Source organism: Dunckerocampus dactyliophorus, chromosome 1 (assembly GCF_027744805.1).
Source record: "Dunckerocampus dactyliophorus isolate RoL2022-P2 chromosome 1, RoL_Ddac_1.1, whole genome shotgun sequence".
NCBI classification, from domain to species: Eukaryota; Metazoa; Chordata; class Actinopteri; order Syngnathiformes; family Syngnathidae; genus Dunckerocampus; species Dunckerocampus dactyliophorus.
Window position 1 is genome coordinate 50,299,142 of NC_072819.1, and position 20,099 is coordinate 50,319,240.

Genomic DNA, 20,099 nt, shown 5'->3' on the forward strand with positions numbered 1-20,099 from the left:
CCCTCCCTGCACACAGGCCGGTGAGCGTGCCAGCGTGAGATGGCGTGGAGGAGCCCTCTCTCTCGTCTCTCACATCGCTTTCCTCGCCATGTGAAGCAGGATCTGTGCCAGACGTTTGCCTCCAGAGTCGCTTTGGTGATGGTGAGCAGAATGCTTTCTAAATATTGTCATAGAATCCTTTGGTGTTCATCGGTGCAGTTTGGCTTACTCTCTGCAGGCTTATTGAGCTTCCTCTTAGTACGCATACCACAATAATACATGTTTTATTACATTGCAATGCTAATTGTGTATCCTTAGAGCAAAGTTTAAATTATCTTGTGTGCCTTTTCTCGGGATAGAGTTCAAGAATGTGACTGGCACCCTTCAAAGTTGATACAGTTGGCAGGGTGACTATACTTGTAGATATAAAAAGATAGGTATGTCAGGTTGGCTTGTGAATCTATGCACGGAGAGGCCCGCTCATGCTGGTGTTAGGGGCGAGAGATGTGGAGATGGGAGGAGAGGCGTCCAGTGCAGCTGTGTGCCTCTTTAAGATTCCAGCTCTCTACCTCCTCTCGCCGCTGCCAAACCGGTATCATTAGCTCGGGCGATTTACCGAGCGGCCATTGTGGAGCGTTAGTGTGTCTTTTTAAGTGTGGCTAAACTAAGTCCATTCACTTGTAAAAGAGCGCGACCATTGGCAGATAGTTGGCAGGCTGCACAGAGAGGCTATTCACCCCCGTAGGAAGGAGCTGAGAACTGCCTCGGAAATGCTCACAGGCCCCTTGAATATTTTAACGGGGAGACTTTGGATGCCCTCTCAGGATCCGACATGCTCCTGTCTGCATGACCTGACTTCAATGCTCTGCAGGAGCCTCATTTTGTTGTCTCATGGATTTTTGGCGGATTTTTTTCTGTCCGTGGTTGTCTATATTGAAAGGTGAAACACTCATGTTGTCATCGGAGGAGTTGGTGGGAGCAGTGAGGGAGATTCACTGTGCCTCTTGATGTTTGGACGCAGGCCGAGTACTCTGGTAAAAAGTCAGACCCCGGGCACCCCTTTTATTTCAGATGCCATGTGTAACAAATTAAACCTCCGTTGAATGAGGACATAATGACTTGTGATCAATGTCCTGGCTATAAATAATGCCATTAAAGAGGTCTCGACTGGAATTTAATGAAGCTCTCTTCATGCGTGCATTCAGTGCCTCGGCATGTCCGTTTGGTAGCGCCGCGGATCACATCAAATAAAGTCAAATACTGGCAAAGAAAATAAACAGCCGGTTGACCCGGTGGCTTTCTTCCATATCCTTCTTTTGTCATATCAGTGCAATGAAATATTAGGGGTGATGGACAGTGAAAAGACGTCACGGCTTCAGTGTGTCCAAAAAGAAAAGATGCAGCATTCAAGCAGCGAGCACTGCTGCAATATCAAAACAAATGTGTTGTTGTACCTGCTGGAAAATGGTGTTCATGTAGCATGCTTAGTGTATCTTTAGCCCACCTGAGGAGAACAACATGTAGAATAGAGCAGCGAGAGCTGAGAAGGAAACTTCTAAGTATGTAAAGACGATCTCGGGCTAAAATCTCGGCAAATTCTCTGCTTCTGTCTGTCTGGTGGTCACATGTTCACTCTGTGTTCTGTGCGTTTTCCTCCCACAGTCCAAACACACACAGGTCACATGAATTGGCCTCTAATCTCTTCACAGGCTTTAAACTGTTTTTCCAACAGAGGCCACCTTAGAAACCAGTTTAACAGCGAAAGCTCATTTGTTTTGGGACAACATTCAACCTTCAGTCTGTTTGCAGATTCCCATACGAGATAATGGAAGTAGGAATAATCTATTCCAAGTAGAAACAACTCCAGGCTCACCACTCTTAATTCTAAGTAAGTACTTTTTCATTCATTCATATTCTACTGCTTATCCTGTCTGGGTCACGGATGAGCTGGAGCCTTTCCCAGCTGAATTTGGGCGAGAGGTACACTGGTCTCATGAGCCTCTTTTGTTGCATCCTCCCATGATACAGTCAGCAGACAGTATCCTAAAGAGTTGGAACAGAGTACTAGATCTGGTCTTGACATACTGTAGATGTGACAATGTGAGCTGTTGACCTACATGATACGTCCTTTCCCGGTCGGTGATGGGGGTCTTTGTCGCCCTTGTTCCCCTTCCCAAATGGAGGATGACTCCAGCAGTTGTTCTGGGAGGGACCGGCATTGGTTGATATTTTTTTCTTGCTTGTGCCGCCAAGTGTACCCACCTTGGGAGAGCCTGAGGGTTGTTGGAGATGAACACAACCACCAGTTGAGACTGAATTATTGAATGAATTATTATTATGGGCCTGCAAGCAAAGCGCAGCAGCCTGGGACGATAAATAAATAAATAAATCACACAACGAATGAAAATCAATGTATTGCCATCATCTGCACGCCTGTCTGTTTTCCTCGTCTCTGGTCTCCAAACAGGCAGGAAGAGAGTTCAGTCTGTGCATTGGTTGCAGCACCTCGGCGCGTTTGTTCCACAGAACAACAGCATGAACGGAGCGAGCCCTCTTCTCAGTCATACAGTCTCTTTGCCTCGGTCAGCGGAAGCCGATGGCGTACACACGGGGTGCAGAAGAGTGTAGCCTCGTGTTGAGCGATGCAAAGTAACGTAATAGAAATTAAGCGACAGGAAAGGAAGTAGAATAGAAAGTGGAAAGTAATAGAAGAGACATTTTAACATCCAGACTTCATTTTTAGACTGCTGTCTAAAATGCCACATTTCTCACTCCACACAGGTTGCACATTACTGACAGAAACATAGTCTCCAGGGCAGAAGTGTATTAGGAGGTATTTCAAAACGCTTCTGGTACGCTCTGTGTCATTCAGTTTGTGTGCCTAACTGTGTCACAATTATTTGGGCCACTAGGGGTCGCCAAAAACCTTTATCTTAAAGGCAGCACATGTTATATTATATACTGTATACAGTATTAGGGGTGCCACAAGATCTTGTGTCACATGATCTCACAAGATTAAAACGTGACAAGATTTCTCGTTCAGAAAAAAAACAGTCACGTGGGCACTAGGCCTGGGACGATAATAAATGAAGTCATCACACAATAAATTAAAATGAACCGGATCATTTTGCCAGCCTCAATATATTGCCGCGTGCATGCGTGTCTGTTTTGTTTGTCTCCCGCCTCCAAACAGGCAGGAAAAGGGTTCACATTTGTTCCATAGAACAACGGCATGAACAGAGTAAGCCCTTTTGTCAGCCATATGGCCTCAGTGGGTGGAGGCGGGGCCGGTAGCGTACACACAGAGTGCAAGAGAGTGTAACGCAGTAGAAATGAAATTAGTAGATTGCAATATACCGTCATATTTTTTTTCATTGTACTTTACTTAAGAGCAATGTTAAAATCTAGTCTTCTTCTCGTACAGCCAATCTTGTGTATCGTCTCGTCTTGTGACCTGACTGCCTCGTGACACCCCTATTGTTTGTCTTTGTTGGGCTATACTGTGCCAACCTGCGATGATGTAACACAATTTATTGAGCTGACAAAACTATCACCATTGTCACAAGCTAACCCGAGCTGGGCTACTCAGAGGTTGGTCTGATCTCAGCATAAGGAGCGTGGCTTCACGACCAAAGGCGTAAAGGTTCTGCTATACTTTTATACACAGCTGACTGAAAACGTGCTGATGACAGTAAAAATTCAGTTTCGCAACGACGGTTCAAAGGCTTTTTGAAGCGACTAAGCCATGCTGAGTCCTGCTGACAGTCTACTGGAACTGACTTGCTGGAACCCCAGTTGGATAAACACTGGAGTTTAAAATGACTGTATAAGACAGTATCTGAGAATGACAAGTATCTTCTCACCTCTTGCAGGTCTTTCCAGAGGACCTGATAGGCGAGTGGATGTGCTAGGAACTATGGTGACGTCAGGGTGGGGGACATGGGCCCTGTCTCCTTGGGGCCTCGTTCTGGTCGTGTGTGTGCTTGTGTGTGTGTCCCAGCAACCCCCTATCACGCCTGCAGACTGTAACCGAAAGGAGCATCCGGTTGTATCCAACCAAGGTGAGGAAACTGTGAACGTCAGCTTTCAACCTCATTTTTGATGTCAGTTTTCCATCACATTTGACGTTGCACTTGTAGATTATGAGACTGAATGACTTTGTAATTTTACTATTTACTTTTTTAAACTACTACTTTTTTAGGAACAGAATTACTCCTTCATAAATGTAATTAGTTACCAGGGGAAAGTAATTATTATGTTTACGTTTTTGAAAAAGCAACCAATTTTGATGATTTTGGACACGATTTGACAGTATCATCAAAGACTTGCGACTCGACTTTGACATCAATGACTCGGGACATGACTCGGACTTTAGTCTGATGTCATTTCCAATAAGAGAACATATTTTCCCTTTGAATCTGCCTCATTGAATGCATCAATTAACGTTCAATCACGTTTTAGAACAAACAAAGCAAAATTTGAATAGAGTAAACAGCGCTTACGACTTGTAGGGACTCGAAAATTTCAAGCCTACGACTTTAGATTAAATTGACCTGTATTGTTTTGACTTGAGACTTCACTTCGGACTTGAGATTAAAGACTTACTTGAGACTTGACTTGGCAATGACTTGCTCCCACCGCCGTGGAAAACCTTCAAATAGTTTTTGACGTAACTTGTCTCATACTCTACCTACCTTTCATGTACCACAGCCCTGAAGACATGGATGAAGGAGTTCTCCCACCCAGGAGTGAAGGATTTCTCGCAGCTGGCCCTGGACCTTAGCAGGAAGCAGCTTATTGTGGGAGCAAGGTGCAAGTTATTACACACTAATCAGACAACAGACAAACAACAAAAAAAACCCTAAAGACTATTTTAAAACATGTCTTTCCCAGAAACTTCCTCTTCAGGCTAAGTGTGAACAATGCCTCCCTAATACAGGTGACATTTGCGTCGTTCTACTTTCACAGTTGTTGGTGTTGTAAATGTTCAAAACATTCCTAAACCTTTGTTTCAGACGTCAGAATGGACACCCGATGAAGACACAATCCATTCTTGCCAGAGCAAGGGCAAATCAGAGGTAGTGAAAATTACATACACACACACACACACACACATATATATATATATATATATATATATATATATATATATATATATATACAGTATATATAATATATATATTGTTTGCCCCCTTTTTGATTTCTGATTTTTTTGCATGTTTGTCACACTTAAATGTTTCAGATCATCAAACAAATGTAAATATTAGTCAATGACAACACAACTGAACACAAAATACATTTTTTAAATGAAACCTCTTATTATTAAGGTAGAAAAAAAATCCAAACCTACAAGGCCCTGTGTGAAATAGTGGTACTGCAGGATCTCCTTGTAGACGTACTGGTCGATCATCTGGCCCTGTAGCAAGAACCCACAGTGACGCCCCTCACATGGAACAATGTGATCAACATGAACAGTGGAACTTTTCTGACACGCCTCGTATGTAACCTGCCTGGTTCAGCCAGCCCTGTAATCCGCCTGGGCTTGAACCAGGGTTCACCGAATGAGAGTTGAGAGCACAAGCCATTGAGCTAAAAGCCTGGGCTGTCAACCAAATGTCCAGAGTGGCTCTTAAGGCGTCAGAGAGTGAGGTTTACCAACGTACTTTTGCACAGCTGCACTCTCACCCTAAACCTCATTCTCACCTGTGTCACCTGGTTCAGCCAGCACGGGGTTCTTCCCGGCCTTGAACCAGAGTTCACAGAGTGGGAGTCGAGAGCGCTAGCTGTTGTGATAAAAGTCAGGGCTGTCAACTCGATGTCGAGTACGTCTCATGAGGCATCAGGGAATGAGGTCTACCAATGTACGTCCACGTCGCTGCACCAGCTGCCATCCATTACGTAGACTCATTGATGACACCACTGGCTTCTATGTTTTCCCTACAGGAGGAGTGTCAAAACTACATCAGGGTTTTATTGATCAGTGGCAAAACACTCATCACATGCGGAACCAATGCTTTCACACCCGTCTGTGTGACCAGGGAGGTTGGTGCAACCTTGATTCTTGGAGAATTACACAGTCTAGGTAAATGACTTCAAAAACAGCAATGCTGCACATCGTGTGCTTTCTTCCTGTCAGATTGGTAACATAAGTCAGGTGTTGGACACAGTGAATGGTGTCGCACGATGTCCCTATGACCCTCGCCACAACTCTACGACTATGGTAACGGAGAAGGGTGAGTTGTATGCCGCCACGGTTATTGACTTCTCTGGACGCGACCCTGTCATCTACAGGAGCCTGGGGAACATGCCCCCATTGCGCTCGGCCCAGTACAACTCCAAATGGCTCAACGGTAAAGAATTTATTAAGTTAGTTATTTTATCTGCCAGCTTTCTCTTCACCACTTCCTATCACCCCCCCTCGCACAGAGCCTCAGTTTGTGTCTGCTTATGAGACCGGTCGATTCGCCTACTTCTTCTTGAGGGAAACAGCTGTTGAAAACGACTGTGGAAAGATGGTGTTCTCTCGAGTGGCCCGGGTGTGCAAAAACGACATGGGTGGTCGTTTCCTTTTGGAGGACACCTGGACCACCTTTATGAAGGCTCGACTGAACTGCTCCCGCTCAGGAGAAATTCCCTTTTATTACAACGAACTGCAGAGCACCTTCTACTTACCAGAGCAAGAGCTGATCTATGGCATCTTCACCTCTAATGTGTAAGTCATCCTTGTTAGCACAGTGGAACCAGTTTAAGTCGACATCTCCAACCCATAACCGGTTGGCGACTGTTGATGAAATTCTCCGCAACCCAATAAAGGCCACAAGGACCGCTCTGTTAAATAAATTTCACCTCCCCTTATGTGTTCGTTCATCTCCAACTATGATAGGGAATAAGACTTACACACCAGTAGAGGGTTAACAAAATGGATTTTAAATATGTCAGACCGAATAGAATCACAGTACAGGATCCTCCTGCGCCCTCCTGACCAGAAGAAGAGAGATTTTCGCGCCCTGTGCGTTGAAGCTCCCAACTTTTTATAAGTGTTTCTCCAGACGACTGACGTATGCTCTCGTGCCAAGATACCTTATCTGGAACGTTCCTTGTGAGTGCGTGTGTGGCGGTAATAGCTGAGAGTCATGTTTTGCTGACGTCGTAGTCTTCCATCAGCAACTTGTCTGGACAATTAGTACAAGCAGGCAGCACATCCAAACTTTGGCCTGCTTACGACCAGTACTTTCCTATGGCGTATCAGCCAGCAGATTATTTGAATGTACTTTATCTTACGTGTGTCTATGATCTACTTGCAATAAATGTTCACCCATTCAGTTGACAAATGAATAAAACAGCATTTCTATAATCTACTTGTAATAAATATTTACTCAGCTGACAAGTTAATAAAACAAAAACAAATATTTAAAACGGTGCACTCTGTTAGTTGCAAATGAAAGGACCATGGAGAAGTCTACTGGGAAAGAAGAAATGCCGAAGCTTTGAATGTAAGCGGCAGTTCCTTTCCTGTTGCTCCTCCCAGAGGTGGGAGCAAGTCAGTGTTTTGCAAGTCTCCAGTAAGTCTCAAGTCTCGAGTCAATGCTCCAGTGAAGATGTGTCCAAACCCTGATTGGACGCTAACAGATGCATTCAATGAGGCAGATTCAAAGGGGAAATGTGTTGTCTTGCTGGAAATGACATGATAACGATTATGTTAGTTGAATACTTTGAATGGGGGCACATTCTACTCAACACACTCACTGAAAATCTCAAGTCATCAGAGTAAAGTCTGAGTCAAGTCCTGAGTAATTCATATCAAAGTCAAAGTCGAATTGCAGTTCTTTGATGATATTGTTGAGTCCAAAGTCATCGAAATTGTGACTTGGGTCTGACTCGAGTCCAAGTCCACACCTCTGGCTCCTCCCACCTTTCTGCCCCTTCTTTCGAGGGGTCTGAGCCACTTTGTTTCACACTGCCTAGCGATAATGAGGAATTAACAACGTATGTCGACATAAACTGATTTTTCCTCGAAAGGACCCCTCTGGGTATGTACCCTGTATAAGAACACGGTGGGCCAGGACTTGATGTGTTGTTCACATAAACAGGGTCGACTTAAACGTGTTCCACACCCATCTTTGTATTAACAGGAAGAGGCGTTTTCAGGGTCGTTTTTTTTTTTTACTTGTCTTTGCCTAACATCACAGTGTGTGCCAACATTACTGTGCACTGACTGGAAGATTCTTGATCCGCCATTATTATGTTGCGCCTTCTCTGCAATTGACTTTTTCCAGGCTAAAATGTTAGCATTACCTGTTGCTCCGGCGTGCACGTGGATGCCTGCAACTGCAAATAGTTGTTTTGATATACACCCTTGTATGTTTAATCCGGCAGGAACAGCATGTCAGCCTCTGCTGTTTGTGCTTTCAACCTGACTGCCATCACTCAGGCCTTCAATGGACCTTTCCGCTACCAGGAGAACCCCCGCACAGCCTGGCTCTCCACTCCAAATCCCATACCCAATTTTCAGGTAGGCCTGCTAGGGACACCACTTTTTCGTAACGTTTAAGCATAAACTACTTTTTTTTTTGAAAGAAAAAGAACTCTATTTTTTTTTGTCAGTGCGGCACACTGGATGAAGGCGGCGCTGGTGGGAACCTGACGGAACGCAACCTCCAGGATGCTCAGCGGCTCTTCTTGATGCACGATGTGGTGCAGCCGTTGACGGTGAATCCTCTTCTCACCCAGGACAACATGCGCTTCTCCAAGCTGGTGGTGGACGTTGTGCAGGGTCGCGATGCTCTGTACCATGTAATGTACATCGGCACTGGTAAGAAAGGAATGGCGAGGACCACAAGCAGAATCAATGCTAAACCTATTTTGTTTTCTGTTGGCCAATCAGAATATGGCACCATCTTGAAGATTCTCTCCACAACTAATAAAAATCTTCACGGCTGCTACCTGGAGGAGCTCAGGATTCTTCCTGATGGGCAAACTGGTTCAATCAAGAGCATAAAGATTCTTCACAGTGACAGATCTTTGTTTGTGGGGCTCGATGACAAACTGCTGAAGATCCCATTAGAGCGATGCTCCAGCCATCCAACTAAACGGTACGGGAAACGGTCCTGCACTTCTAGAATAGAATTATATGTTTGACCTGATCTAGTGGCCTAATATTAGACGCTGTTTGGAAGCTCGGGACCCTTACTGTGGCTGGGATCACAAACAGGAGCGTTGCACAACCATTGAAGAGAGCACCAACATAAACCAGTGGACCCAGAACATCACCCAGTGCCCCGTTAGTCACATGATCTTACACACTCACTTTCCATATATGGTTCATTAGAAAAAACAGTATTTTCTTTGTTGTAGGTAAGGAACCTGACACAAGATGGTGGGTTTGGCCCGTGGGCACCATGGCAACCCTGCAACCACAATGACGGCGAGGATTCCATCAGCAGCTGCATTTGCCGGTCCCGTTCGTGTGATGGACCAGTAGCCCAGTGTGGCGGCGTCGACTGCAAGGGCCCGACCATTCAGGTGGCCAACTGCTCCAGGTAGGCTTAATCTGACTATGAGCCAAATCTTCAAATTATATTTGTCTTTAAAATACATTTGGTACGAGTATTATTGCAGGATCCACCAAGCGTTCACAGTCCACATGGTATGGTGTGGATTGATAAACAATCAGCAGGTTTTTGTACGTAGGCGAGACGGCAATAGCTGCGACAGCCATTTCACAGTATTTGGCGTAAAAAGCATGACCATTATTATTATTTGCATTCTTATATTCCTTTGTAACAGAGAATGTGTGACTCTGTGTCCAATCAGCAAACAAATCTGACTCTGTTCCTCAGGAATGGCGGCTGGACTCCCTGGTCTTCATGGGGGCATTGCAGCAGCAGTTGTGGTGTCGGTTTTGAAGTGAGACAGCGGTCCTGCAATAATCCCTCGCCTCGTCATGGGGGTCGAATCTGTGTTGGCCAAGGTCGGGAAGAGAGGTGAGAGAGAACAAAAAGGGAGGGAATCAACACTGTATGGAAGTGTAACCAAGTGACATTTTGTGAAGGTCGTCCACATTTATGGAACGTTTCTGTTTTCAGACTGTGCAATGAGAAAAAAAAATGCCCGTTGCCAGTGTTGTGGACTGCGTGGGGGCCCTGGGCTCACTGCAGTGCTGAATGTGGAGGAGGGGTTCACGCCAGGACCAGAACCTGTAAGAATGGAAACACCTGCCAAGGATGTTCCATGGTACAGGGCTGCTTGTGCGTGGACTCAGTCAGTCGGCTCAGAGCTTTCACGGATTGTAACAGGGGTTCTGTTTGTTCAACTGTCTAGGAGTATAAGACCTGTAACCTAGAGTCCTGCCCTGAGGTACGCCGCAACACCCCCTGGACCCCCTGGATTCCAGTCAACGTCAGTCGAGATGGATCACGCCATGAGCAGAGATACAGATACACGTGCAGGGCGTTGCTAACAGACCTCCAGCTCCTTCAGTTGGGCAAGAAGAAGATAGAGACGAGGTTTTGTCCAAATGATGGTTCTGGAGCCTGCCAGACTGACTGTGAGGACATGAGATCATTGGCCATTCATTAGGGTGTGATAGTGAAAACTGTTTCTTTGTCTGTGTCCAGCTCTCGTTGATGATTTGGTCAAGTCCAGTGGTCGAACTGTGTCACAGCCCCAAGATGCACACTGGGAATCTTGGGAAACCTGGTCCAGCTGTTCCCAGCGATGTTCTAGAGGCTTTCGAACCCGGCGACGTGGTTGCTCAACGGGAGAGCGCAGGACCAATCCAAGTGCCTGTGTAGGAACCCCAGTGGAATATCAAGATTGCAACTTGCAACCATGCTCAGGTAGAACGCGTGGAGTCTTGTACAACTCTGCCCTGTTGCCGCAGCATCATTTGTTCGGTTGCCTGTTTCAGTGGGAGGCGCCTGGTCATGCTGGTCATCCTGGTCCCAGTGCTCTGTGAGTTGCGGCGGAGGCCACTTTCAGCGGACAAGGTCATGTGACAACCCGTCCCCGGCCAATGGAGGGGACATCTGTATTGGTCTACACACTGAAGAGGCACTTTGTAATACACACACTTGTGAAGGTACAACATCATACATCACACACTTTTTTTTTCCATAGTTTGTTGTTAGTTTCTTATCGCCAGGTGCGACTTATATATCAAAATATATACAGTGGGGGTGTCACGAGACACTCGGTTCGCGAGATAAGACGAGAACGAGACGAGGCGAGATTTTAACTTCACTTTTAAGAAAAGTACAATGAAAAAATATATGACAATCTACTAATTTAATTTCTACTACATTACACTCTTCTTCACTCTGTGTGCATGCTACCAGCCCCGGCTCCACCCACCGAGACAAAGACACTGTATGACTGACAAAAGGGCTCACTTCGTTCATGCCGTTGTTCATTTGCCGAACAAATGTGCTAAGATGCTGAAACCAATGCACACAGTGAAGTCTCTTCCTGCCTGTTTGGAGGCGGGAGACGATGAAAACAGACACGCATGCACGTGGCAATATATCGAGGCTGGCAAAATGATTCAGTTCATTTTCATTTACTGTGTGATCACAGGTACCGAACAGGTACCTTTTTATTGTATCCATGTATTTTTTTTATATTTATAAAATGTACTTATTTCAGCTTTTGTTGCTTTAGTTTTTCTCCTTGCTAGTGTAAACATTGCCCCTTCCCTCTGGTTTCGTCTTCTTCCCTTGTGAAAAAACGGTCGCTCTGATGATAGCTCGATCGTAAATACCGGTAGATGCGACTTATTTACAGTGGTGTGAAAAAGTGTTTGCTTTTTTTGCATGTTTGTCACACCTTCCAAAAGTTCAACTTTTGTCTCGTCATACCACAGAGTATTTTCCCAAAGGTCTTGGGGATCATCAAGATGTTTCCTCGCAAAATTGAGATGAGCCTTAATGTTATTTTTGTTCAGCAGTGGTTTTGGTCTTGGAACTCTGCCATGCAGGCCGTTTTTGCCCAGTGTCTTTCTTATGGTGGAGTCATGAACACTGACCTTAACTGAGGCAAGTGAGGCCTGCAGTTCTTTGGATGTTGTTGTGGGGTCTTTTGTGACCTCTTGGATGAGTCGTGGCTGCGCTCTTGGGGTCATTTTGGTTGGCCGGCCACTCCTGGGAAGGTTTAAGTGTGACAAACACGCAAAAAAATAAGGGAAGGGGGCAAATGCTTTTTATACCAGTTTGGTTTTTTTCCTCTTCATGATGCATTTTTTGACTGATGCGACTTATAGCGAGGAAAATACGGTATGTGTGATTATTTTAGTACTTTATACTGATAAATCAGACATGTGAAAAGTGTTTTGCAAAAGTGTTATTTATCGCTTTGTGTTTGAAAGGTTAACCATAAATATGCTCCTTTCATCCAGCCAGTTCCCCTGAATAAATACCGATGTGTTTATATGTACTGCTGGGAAATCTCTTCCATGCAGAAAGTGGTCGGCAAATATTTGCATTGAGAAGGCAAACATGGTTGGTGGAGCGAATCAAAACTTTTAACTACTATTAATGAAGTAGATGCAAAATGTCACTCAAAACACTTGAGCAAACAAAATAGTCAATTGCAATGAACCTGAACTGGATAAATGGTACAGAATGAATGAATGGATGAATGCATGATTCTATGATTAATTGGGGTTTTTCCACTGGTCATCAGGCTGGGGTGTGTGGTCCGGGTGGGGGCACTGCAATGAGGAGGGTCTGCAGCACCGCTCCCGTCACTGCGGCGAGAACCAGGAGGCTAATTTGTGCCCCGGTAACGTTAGCCAGGCCAGACCGTGCCAAGTGCACGAGGTTGAAGGTAAACACGCACGCTGATGTTGCTGTAAGTGCCTGCAGTGATGAAAATGACAACATTCATTACACCTTAGCTACAAGGAAACTTTACGGATTCATTGATCTCGTCTACCCAAGGCCGTAGCTGATCCTGTGGTCTGTCCAGGGACCACGGTCTCCGGCACGCGTCAGTGGTTGCTACCACTAGGGGCACTAAAATCACTGAAGCGGCTTTAGTATTTTCTCCCTTTTCTGGACATTTTGAAAGCACCGTTAGCTGAGAGATCATGATCTATTGTTATTATTATTGAACATGCAGATGCGTGTGGTCAGGACCAGCTGCTCTCTGACACGGACCAGCAGCCCCTACCACTAGGGGCGGTAAAGGCACTGGTCGGGACCAGTGGGTCAGTGGTCATGACCCGCTTCTTACTGGTAGCGATACCAATGATTTCCTTTCAGATACTTTGTGCAAATTCACCTAACATGTCTGGTAAATTTTATGAAGTTGTGCATTTCATGTCATAGCATAAAGAATACAAGACATTTAATGAATTTATTGACTCAAATGATATCATCATTAATTGAAGTTATTCATTTATTCATCTGAGATAGCAACCACAGAATCGGCTACAACCCCTGCTACAACCCCAAACTGGGGCCCAGAGCACAATTTTATTTTATTCACTGAATCAAATCACTGGTCTTTTCCTCTCTCTTCAGTCATTCTACCTGGACAGGAGGACCACAGCTGTGGAAGTAAGTGAAACAAGGAACTCTCAACTCTCTTTTGTGGAGCGTGTTTGAGAGTGTTGCATAAGCTCTCTGCTCATATTCTCTTTGACAGCTTTCACCTTACTCCAGTTGGCCGCTGTGGGTATTGCCAGTTTTTTCGCCGCCGCCCTCTTGTCGGCACTGGCCTTCGCCTACTGTCACCATCTGAGTCGGCCCTCCGTGGAATCAGCAGTCATCCACCCCACCAGCACGCACAACCAGCTCAACTACAGCAAGCGGGGCAATGCCGTGCCAAAGAATGAGAAGTACATTCCTATGGAGGTTGTGGTGGGTTATCGTCAAATCTTTACTTTCCTACCAGTCCCTCAACTTGAGTGTTGATCTTTCGGTTATGCTACCTTAAACTTCCAGAGGCTACACAAGAACAATCTTCACGTGAACGACGATGCAAGCAACCACTTTCCTTCCTCCGTGGCTTCCAGCAACATGTTTGCCACCACCTATTTCCCCCCCAACCTGGGCAAGTACGACTTTCCCCCCGAAGCACCGTGCAGGGCGTACATGCACAGCTAACATCAATGAGCACCCCGGTGCTCATGGACATGAAATGACCCAAATCACCTTGAATGATTTTGCAACATTTACCTACATCTTAACAGACATTGCATTCGTTTTGTGTAAACCTTTTCATTTCCTAAAAAAAAGAAGATAAATGTGTGCTGCACTTTAGAAGATGGGATTTATTGACTTGCGCACGGCCAGTGAAGATGGCTCCTAGACTAAAGATGCGTATCTACCAATTAATAATAACACATGAAGCGAAGAACTCACTCGGCCTCATGATGTTTGGCACTTTGTGTAAAATCATGCAAAACTGGCTCAAGATCAGTTTTTCAGTCAAGCGGATGCTTCGTCCCGTTTGACGTGTTCTATTCTCTGTGCAATTCCCTCGTCTTTGCTGTTGATGTTTCCCGGAGAACACTACGTGATTTGGAATTATCGGTGCAGAGAGATGAATTGTTACATTTTTTCAATATTTTTTAACATTTTAATGTTTTTTTTTTCATCTTCAATATATTTTTCTATAATGTACTATATAAAAAAAACAACTGGGTGAGTGGTTAGCGCTGCTTCCGCACATCATGAAGAGTCCAGCTTCAAATCAGTTTGCACCTTCTCGAGTCCAAAAATGTGTACTAGTTTGATCGCTTCATCGAAGGCTTGAGCTTGTCTGTGGGTGTTCGTGTCTCAGGCTACGTTCCCACTGCAGGGCACGACGCCCAATTTGGATTTCTTGTTTAAAACCGATTTTTTTTTTTTTTTTTTTTTTTTTTTTTTTTTTTTTTTTTTTTTTTTTTCTTCCTTGATGCTTGTTATAAAGCAAATTTGGAGCGCCCGGACCGGAGCAGGAGGGGACAGAGAAGAAGAGAAAAGGAAACGGGGGGGGGGGGGGGGGGGGGGGGACAAAAACAAAAAAAAGAGAGACAAGAGACAAGGACAACAGCAGCAACAACAACAATTGTGACAGAACAACAGAAACATACCGAACGACATCAGCAAATAAATGTCCGTGACAACTATAAAGACGAACAAGGATAAAGGACAAATCAATATCAACAACCACAATGACAAAGCTGTCAATGACAATCAGACATAATAGCAGTCATGAAATGATGACCTATGACAGTGATCACAATGACAATACTGCATTGAAACAGTCGCACACAATAGCAGTCATGAAATGATGAATTATGATAGTGATCACCATGATAATACCGCATTGAAACAGTCACACATAACTGTAGTAATGAAATGATTATCCATGATAGTGAATAGAATCAAAGTTACTGTAATGCACATCATTGTAAAAAAAAAAAAAAATACATATACACACATATATACATACATACACATACATAAATACATATATACATATATATATATATATATATATATATATATATACACATATATACCGCACATACACACATATATATATATAGTCATACTGCTGAAATCACCGTCGCTGTAATAAAACCAACAACATAATAACACCCTGGATAACTCAGTGAGTAATGTGGGGAAGTACGTATGTACTGTGAGTGTGCATATGTACAGGTATCTCTGTATGTAAGGAAGACTTCATATATATATAAAGGTGCAGGAATGTGTGGGCGTGTGATTGTCACTGAGAGTGCATGAAAGGAAAGGGGCCGCCTTCCACCTCCCAGAGAGCCCCGCCCCAAATAGCAAGGCCGGGCCCCGGCCGCCAGAAGGCCACCAGGCCCATAGGGGCAGGCAGCACAAAGAACAGTGCCCCAAGAGCCAGCCCAGAGAGCCCCCCCCCCCCGGGAAGACCAGTAAGGGGCCGAAGAGAGGTAATCCCAGCCAAGGACAGGGCGCCAGCGGGCCGGAGGACTGCCAACCCCCGAGACCAGCGAGAGATCACACCCCACAAAGGCAGACGGGTACCGGGGGCCACAAACCGGCAGGCCCAGAGACGCCTCCACAGCCGGAAAGAAGCCCGCCCGCGCCGGAAGCGCCAATTCTCCCCCACCGCCACCCCCACCCCCAGGGAGCGGAGCCCGGCCCGCCCCGGGCCAACCCCCGCCCGACCCCCGACACAGGGCCGCCCCGCCAAGGGATGCAGGAGGCACACCCTCCACCCACCCGGCGGAGGCACGGGCGGCAGAGATGTATCGCCCAGCACCTGACCCCACGGAGCAAACCCCTGTATGCCCCCCCCAAATAAATAACTAAAATAAATAAATAAATAAAAATACACACACGCACGCACATACACACTCCTACGCACCCACACACACGCACATAAACGCTCCTACGCACAAACACACCCCTATGCGCACGCTCATACACACTCTTACTTACTCAAGCGCGCACACACACACACACACACACACACACACACACACACACACACACACACACACACACACACAGTGGTCGACTGCCCGACACCCGGAAGCCCCACCCTATCCCCCGTTGGTAACCCAAGGAGCAGCGGAGCCGGGGACCCCGGGGTCCCAGACATACGATTCAGAACCCAGGGGCGGAGAGCGCAGACTGCCGGGGAGCAGGAAGACACCCGGCCACACCCCCCCAGCGGTAGGACGCCGCCAGCGAGGCAGACAGGGGAGTCAGCGAGGAGGAGAGCGGGAAACCGAGCAGGCAGGCGGGAAAACGGGCGAGCAGCCAGGCGAACCACCACACAGCGCCAACCGAGACCCGCGGGCCAGCAAACCCCGAAGAGAGAGCGGGAGCACCACACCCCAAGCCGCAGGGAGGCCAAGCACCAGCGCCGAGAAGGCGAGACCAGCAGCCGACCAGCCGACGGCCCCCACATACCACCAGAAGCCAGACCAGCCACATGCCACCAGAGCCGACAGCGCACCACCCGCGCACCGGAGCCCCACCCCCGACAAGCCCACAGACAGACCGGGGGAGGCGAGGACACAGACAGCGGCCCGGCAGCGCACAAAGCGCAACGGCGACAGACGCCCAAGCGCCCGGCAGAGCACGACCCCCCCCAGCGAGCCCGGCCCCAGGGCACCCGCCCCCCCACCCCCACCCCGCCACCCAGGCCCACAGTACCCGCAAGCATGACCAAGCCCCAACCCACCAGCTGGCCCGGCGCCCCAGCAGCCGCCACAGCGCAGCAACCACCGGCCGCCGCGACAGCACACGGGCCACCCGAAGCACCAGCACCGCCCCCCGGAGACCGCCGAACCCGCCCCAAGAGCGCAGAGGCGCCCGCGGCACGTGTCAGTCCAGGGGGGGCACCGCAAGCCGCCCCCCCCGGCGCAAGCCCCGGCATCAACAGGCCCCAGAGGGCCACCCCAGGGAAGGGCAGGCGAACCAGACAAGGGCACCCCACAGGCCAGGCCGCCCCGGGCGAGCCACCGCGACGGCCAGGCCCCCGGCCACACCGCCGACCCTGGCGGGCAGACGCCGAGGTGCACGAGGCACCCCAATCCAGCCCGCCCCACCCGTGTATGTGATAAGGTGTGATAGTGTCTATGATGCAATTAAAAAAAATAAATAAATAAATAAAATAAAATAAAAGAGGATGGTGTATCTGTGTGCATGTATATGGAGTGTATGTGGATGATAGCTAATGATGCAATTAAAATCGGGGGACAGCTGCCGCTCGGAGGGCCCCTCACCTGGCCAGCCCCCCCAAACCCTAAGTGTCTACTCTGCGATTAAAATTGGGGGGCAACAGGTCAGTGGCACAGCAGGAGCAAAGGAGCCCCGCAAGGCAGCTCCCCTCCCCAATCACGCCCGACCGTAGGCCACCCCCCAATGTCCTATATATATGTGAGGTGGTGCAGTGGCACAGGAAGGACGGGGGCCCCACACCCCAACGCCGCCCAAACCGAGCAGGGGGGGGACCAAGGACACATGACCGACCGGCCGCCCACCACAGCCCAGGCTCGGGCGTGCCGCAGGACACACCACAGGCCCTACCCGGCCCGCCAGGATGCCCAGTCCGGCCCACCCAACCCCCCAGAGGCGATACCCCCAGTGCCCCCCAACACCGGAGCCCCACCGGAGGTAGCGTTCACAGCGCCACCCCCAAACCGCCAAACACCACGGACAAGCCACACGCCCCCAAGGCAGATCCGACCGCCACCAGGACAGCGGGAGCCGCGCCCACGCGCCCCCCGCATACCACCACGGCCGGCAAGGGAGCAACACCACGACGACCACAAGAGCACCGGACCCCACATAGAGCGGAGCACGGCCGCACCCACGAAGCACGCAGGCCAGAGGCGCCAGGGAGGGACAGAGAAGCAAGCACCGCACGACCGGGCCCGCGAGAGGAGCGGCCCCCGCCCGGCGCCCAAGCAGATGCCCCCGCCCGCCCCGCCCACCGCCACGCCACAGACCGGCCACCGCCCCACCCCCCGCCCATCCACCAACACGCCAAGGGGGAAACCCCGGAGGGAGGGAGACAACCGCCGGCCCGGAAGCAAGGACCAGCCCGACACCAGCAGGCAGCAGGGACCGCCCGCCAGCCCCCCGCCAGCCCGACCCCCAAGCCCCCGGCCAAAGCCACCCCCCGACCGCCCCACCCCGGAGCAAGCATCCTCCCGCCGATCCCGGGAAGCACCACGCAGATGGACACCACGCCGCCCGCCCCACCGCGCAACCCGCCCACGGCCCCCACACGCCCCACCCACCGAGCCACAGCGGCCCCGTCCCTGAGGGGAGAAAGCAAGGGATCCCCCCCACCCCAGCACCACGCACCCCCCACCCCGAGCCCAAACCGCACATCCGCGACCCCCACCTCCGCGCCCCCCGTCACCCGGGGGACAGCCACAGGCGCCGGAGGATAACAGGCAGCTCCCACCTATCACACATACACCACACACATAAATCAGCGAAATAAAATAAAATAAAATAATTTTAAAAAAAAATAAAATAAAAATAAATAAATAAAAAGGGGCAACCCAAACCACCCTCCCACCCAGGGGAGATGGCTCCGCGGGGGCAGCCGGGCTCAGGCACCCGCGCCCCCACCAGGGGGAGAGGCCGGCCCCCACACCCCACACCGGACGGCCCCACGCGGCAGCCGAGCAGGAGGGCCCAGGGCAGTCCCCGCCCCACCCCCAGAGGCAGAGGAGGCGAGGGAGAGCCAGCGCCACCAGCCGCACACGGGCCCCCCCAGCAGCAGTAGGCGCCCGGCACCAGCAGGATGCAGCACCCCATCCACCCACCACCCCGGAGGCCAACCAACGCCGCCCCCTGGGCGACCCCCCCGACCCCGCCCCCGCCCCATCACCCAACCCGGACCCCTCCCCACCCCCACCCACCAGCCCCCCCAGGCAGGCAGCCCAGCAAAGAAGACCCGGGACACCAAGCCCGATTTAAAACCGATTTGTGTACGTGGTCGTTCACAACACCGAACAAATGCGACTGGTTAACGTGAACGCAAAGCGTCTGGAAAGTGATGTGCATGCGCTCACATTTCCGCGTGTTTACGGAAGTAACAATTCCTAGAGTGTGCGCGATACCATTGATTTCATTTCCGAGCCGATACTGGGTAAAATTCAAGCTGGTATCGGCGATACCGATCCGATACTATGGTCAAATTGACCTAATGCGTCTGGTAGATTGTAAAAAGTAGTGTACAGTATTTCACACCATAGCATAAAGAATACAAGACATCATAGTCATTGATTGATTGATTTTAATTGAGGTAGGAATACTGAGGTGGTGGGGGGGGGTAGTATCCGTAGAAAGCTGGGATAGAAGCCCTGGTTTATCGCGGGGATAGGTTCCCAAAATAACCCGCGATAAGTGAAATCCACAAAGCCAGCTTTATTCTTTTATACTGATTATGTATGTTTAAGGCTGTAAAACCCCCCACCATACACTTTATACACTTCCAGACAGGCATGAACATTTTCTCACATTTCTCTCTTGTTTAAACGCTCTCAAATTTAATTTTAATTATCAGCATTTGACACAAGAAATTGTTAAGCGTATTTGGCTCCTCTGACGGTGCCTGTACTGTTGTGTTTTTCAGTGGTCATTAAAACACATTGCTGCCGTACTCCTCCT

General features: G+C 48.8%; 1 protein-coding gene across 1 annotated transcript; it reads left to right on the forward strand.

The window, feature by feature from the left end:
• LOC129192250 (semaphorin-5B-like) lies at window positions 1-14,814 on the forward strand. The gene is made up of 22 exons (XM_054796055.1): window positions 1-141; window positions 3,852-4,040; window positions 4,690-4,789; window positions 4,873-4,918; window positions 4,995-5,057; window positions 5,923-6,021; window positions 6,116-6,329; window positions 6,406-6,691; window positions 8,356-8,491; window positions 8,584-8,791; window positions 8,864-9,071; window positions 9,142-9,259; window positions 9,334-9,518; window positions 9,819-9,962; window positions 10,065-10,212; window positions 10,300-10,525; window positions 10,596-10,817; window positions 10,889-11,059; window positions 12,658-12,801; window positions 13,500-13,535; window positions 13,624-13,838; window positions 13,923-14,814. The coding sequence occupies exons 2-22, from the start codon at window positions 3,896-3,898 to the stop codon at window positions 14,082-14,084; spliced, it is 3,276 nt and encodes a 1,091-aa protein (XP_054652030.1). The 5' UTR covers window positions 1-141; window positions 3,852-3,895; the 3' UTR covers window positions 14,085-14,814.
• The last annotated feature ends 5,285 nt before the right edge of the window (window positions 14,815-20,099 follow it).

Excerpts from the sequence above, each read along its gene's own strand:
- LOC129192250 (XM_054796055.1), top strand. The coding sequence starts at position 3,896 with ATGGTGACGTCAGGGTGGGGGACATGGGCCCTGTCTCCTTGGGGCCTC. Across the intron at positions 4,041-4,689 it reads TCCGGTTGTATCCAACCAAG|CCCTGAAGACATGGATGAAG; the intron begins GTGAGGAAACTG and ends CATGTACCACAG. Across the intron at positions 4,919-4,994 it reads ACAATGCCTCCCTAATACAG|ACGTCAGAATGGACACCCGA; the intron begins GTGACATTTGCG and ends CCTTTGTTTCAG.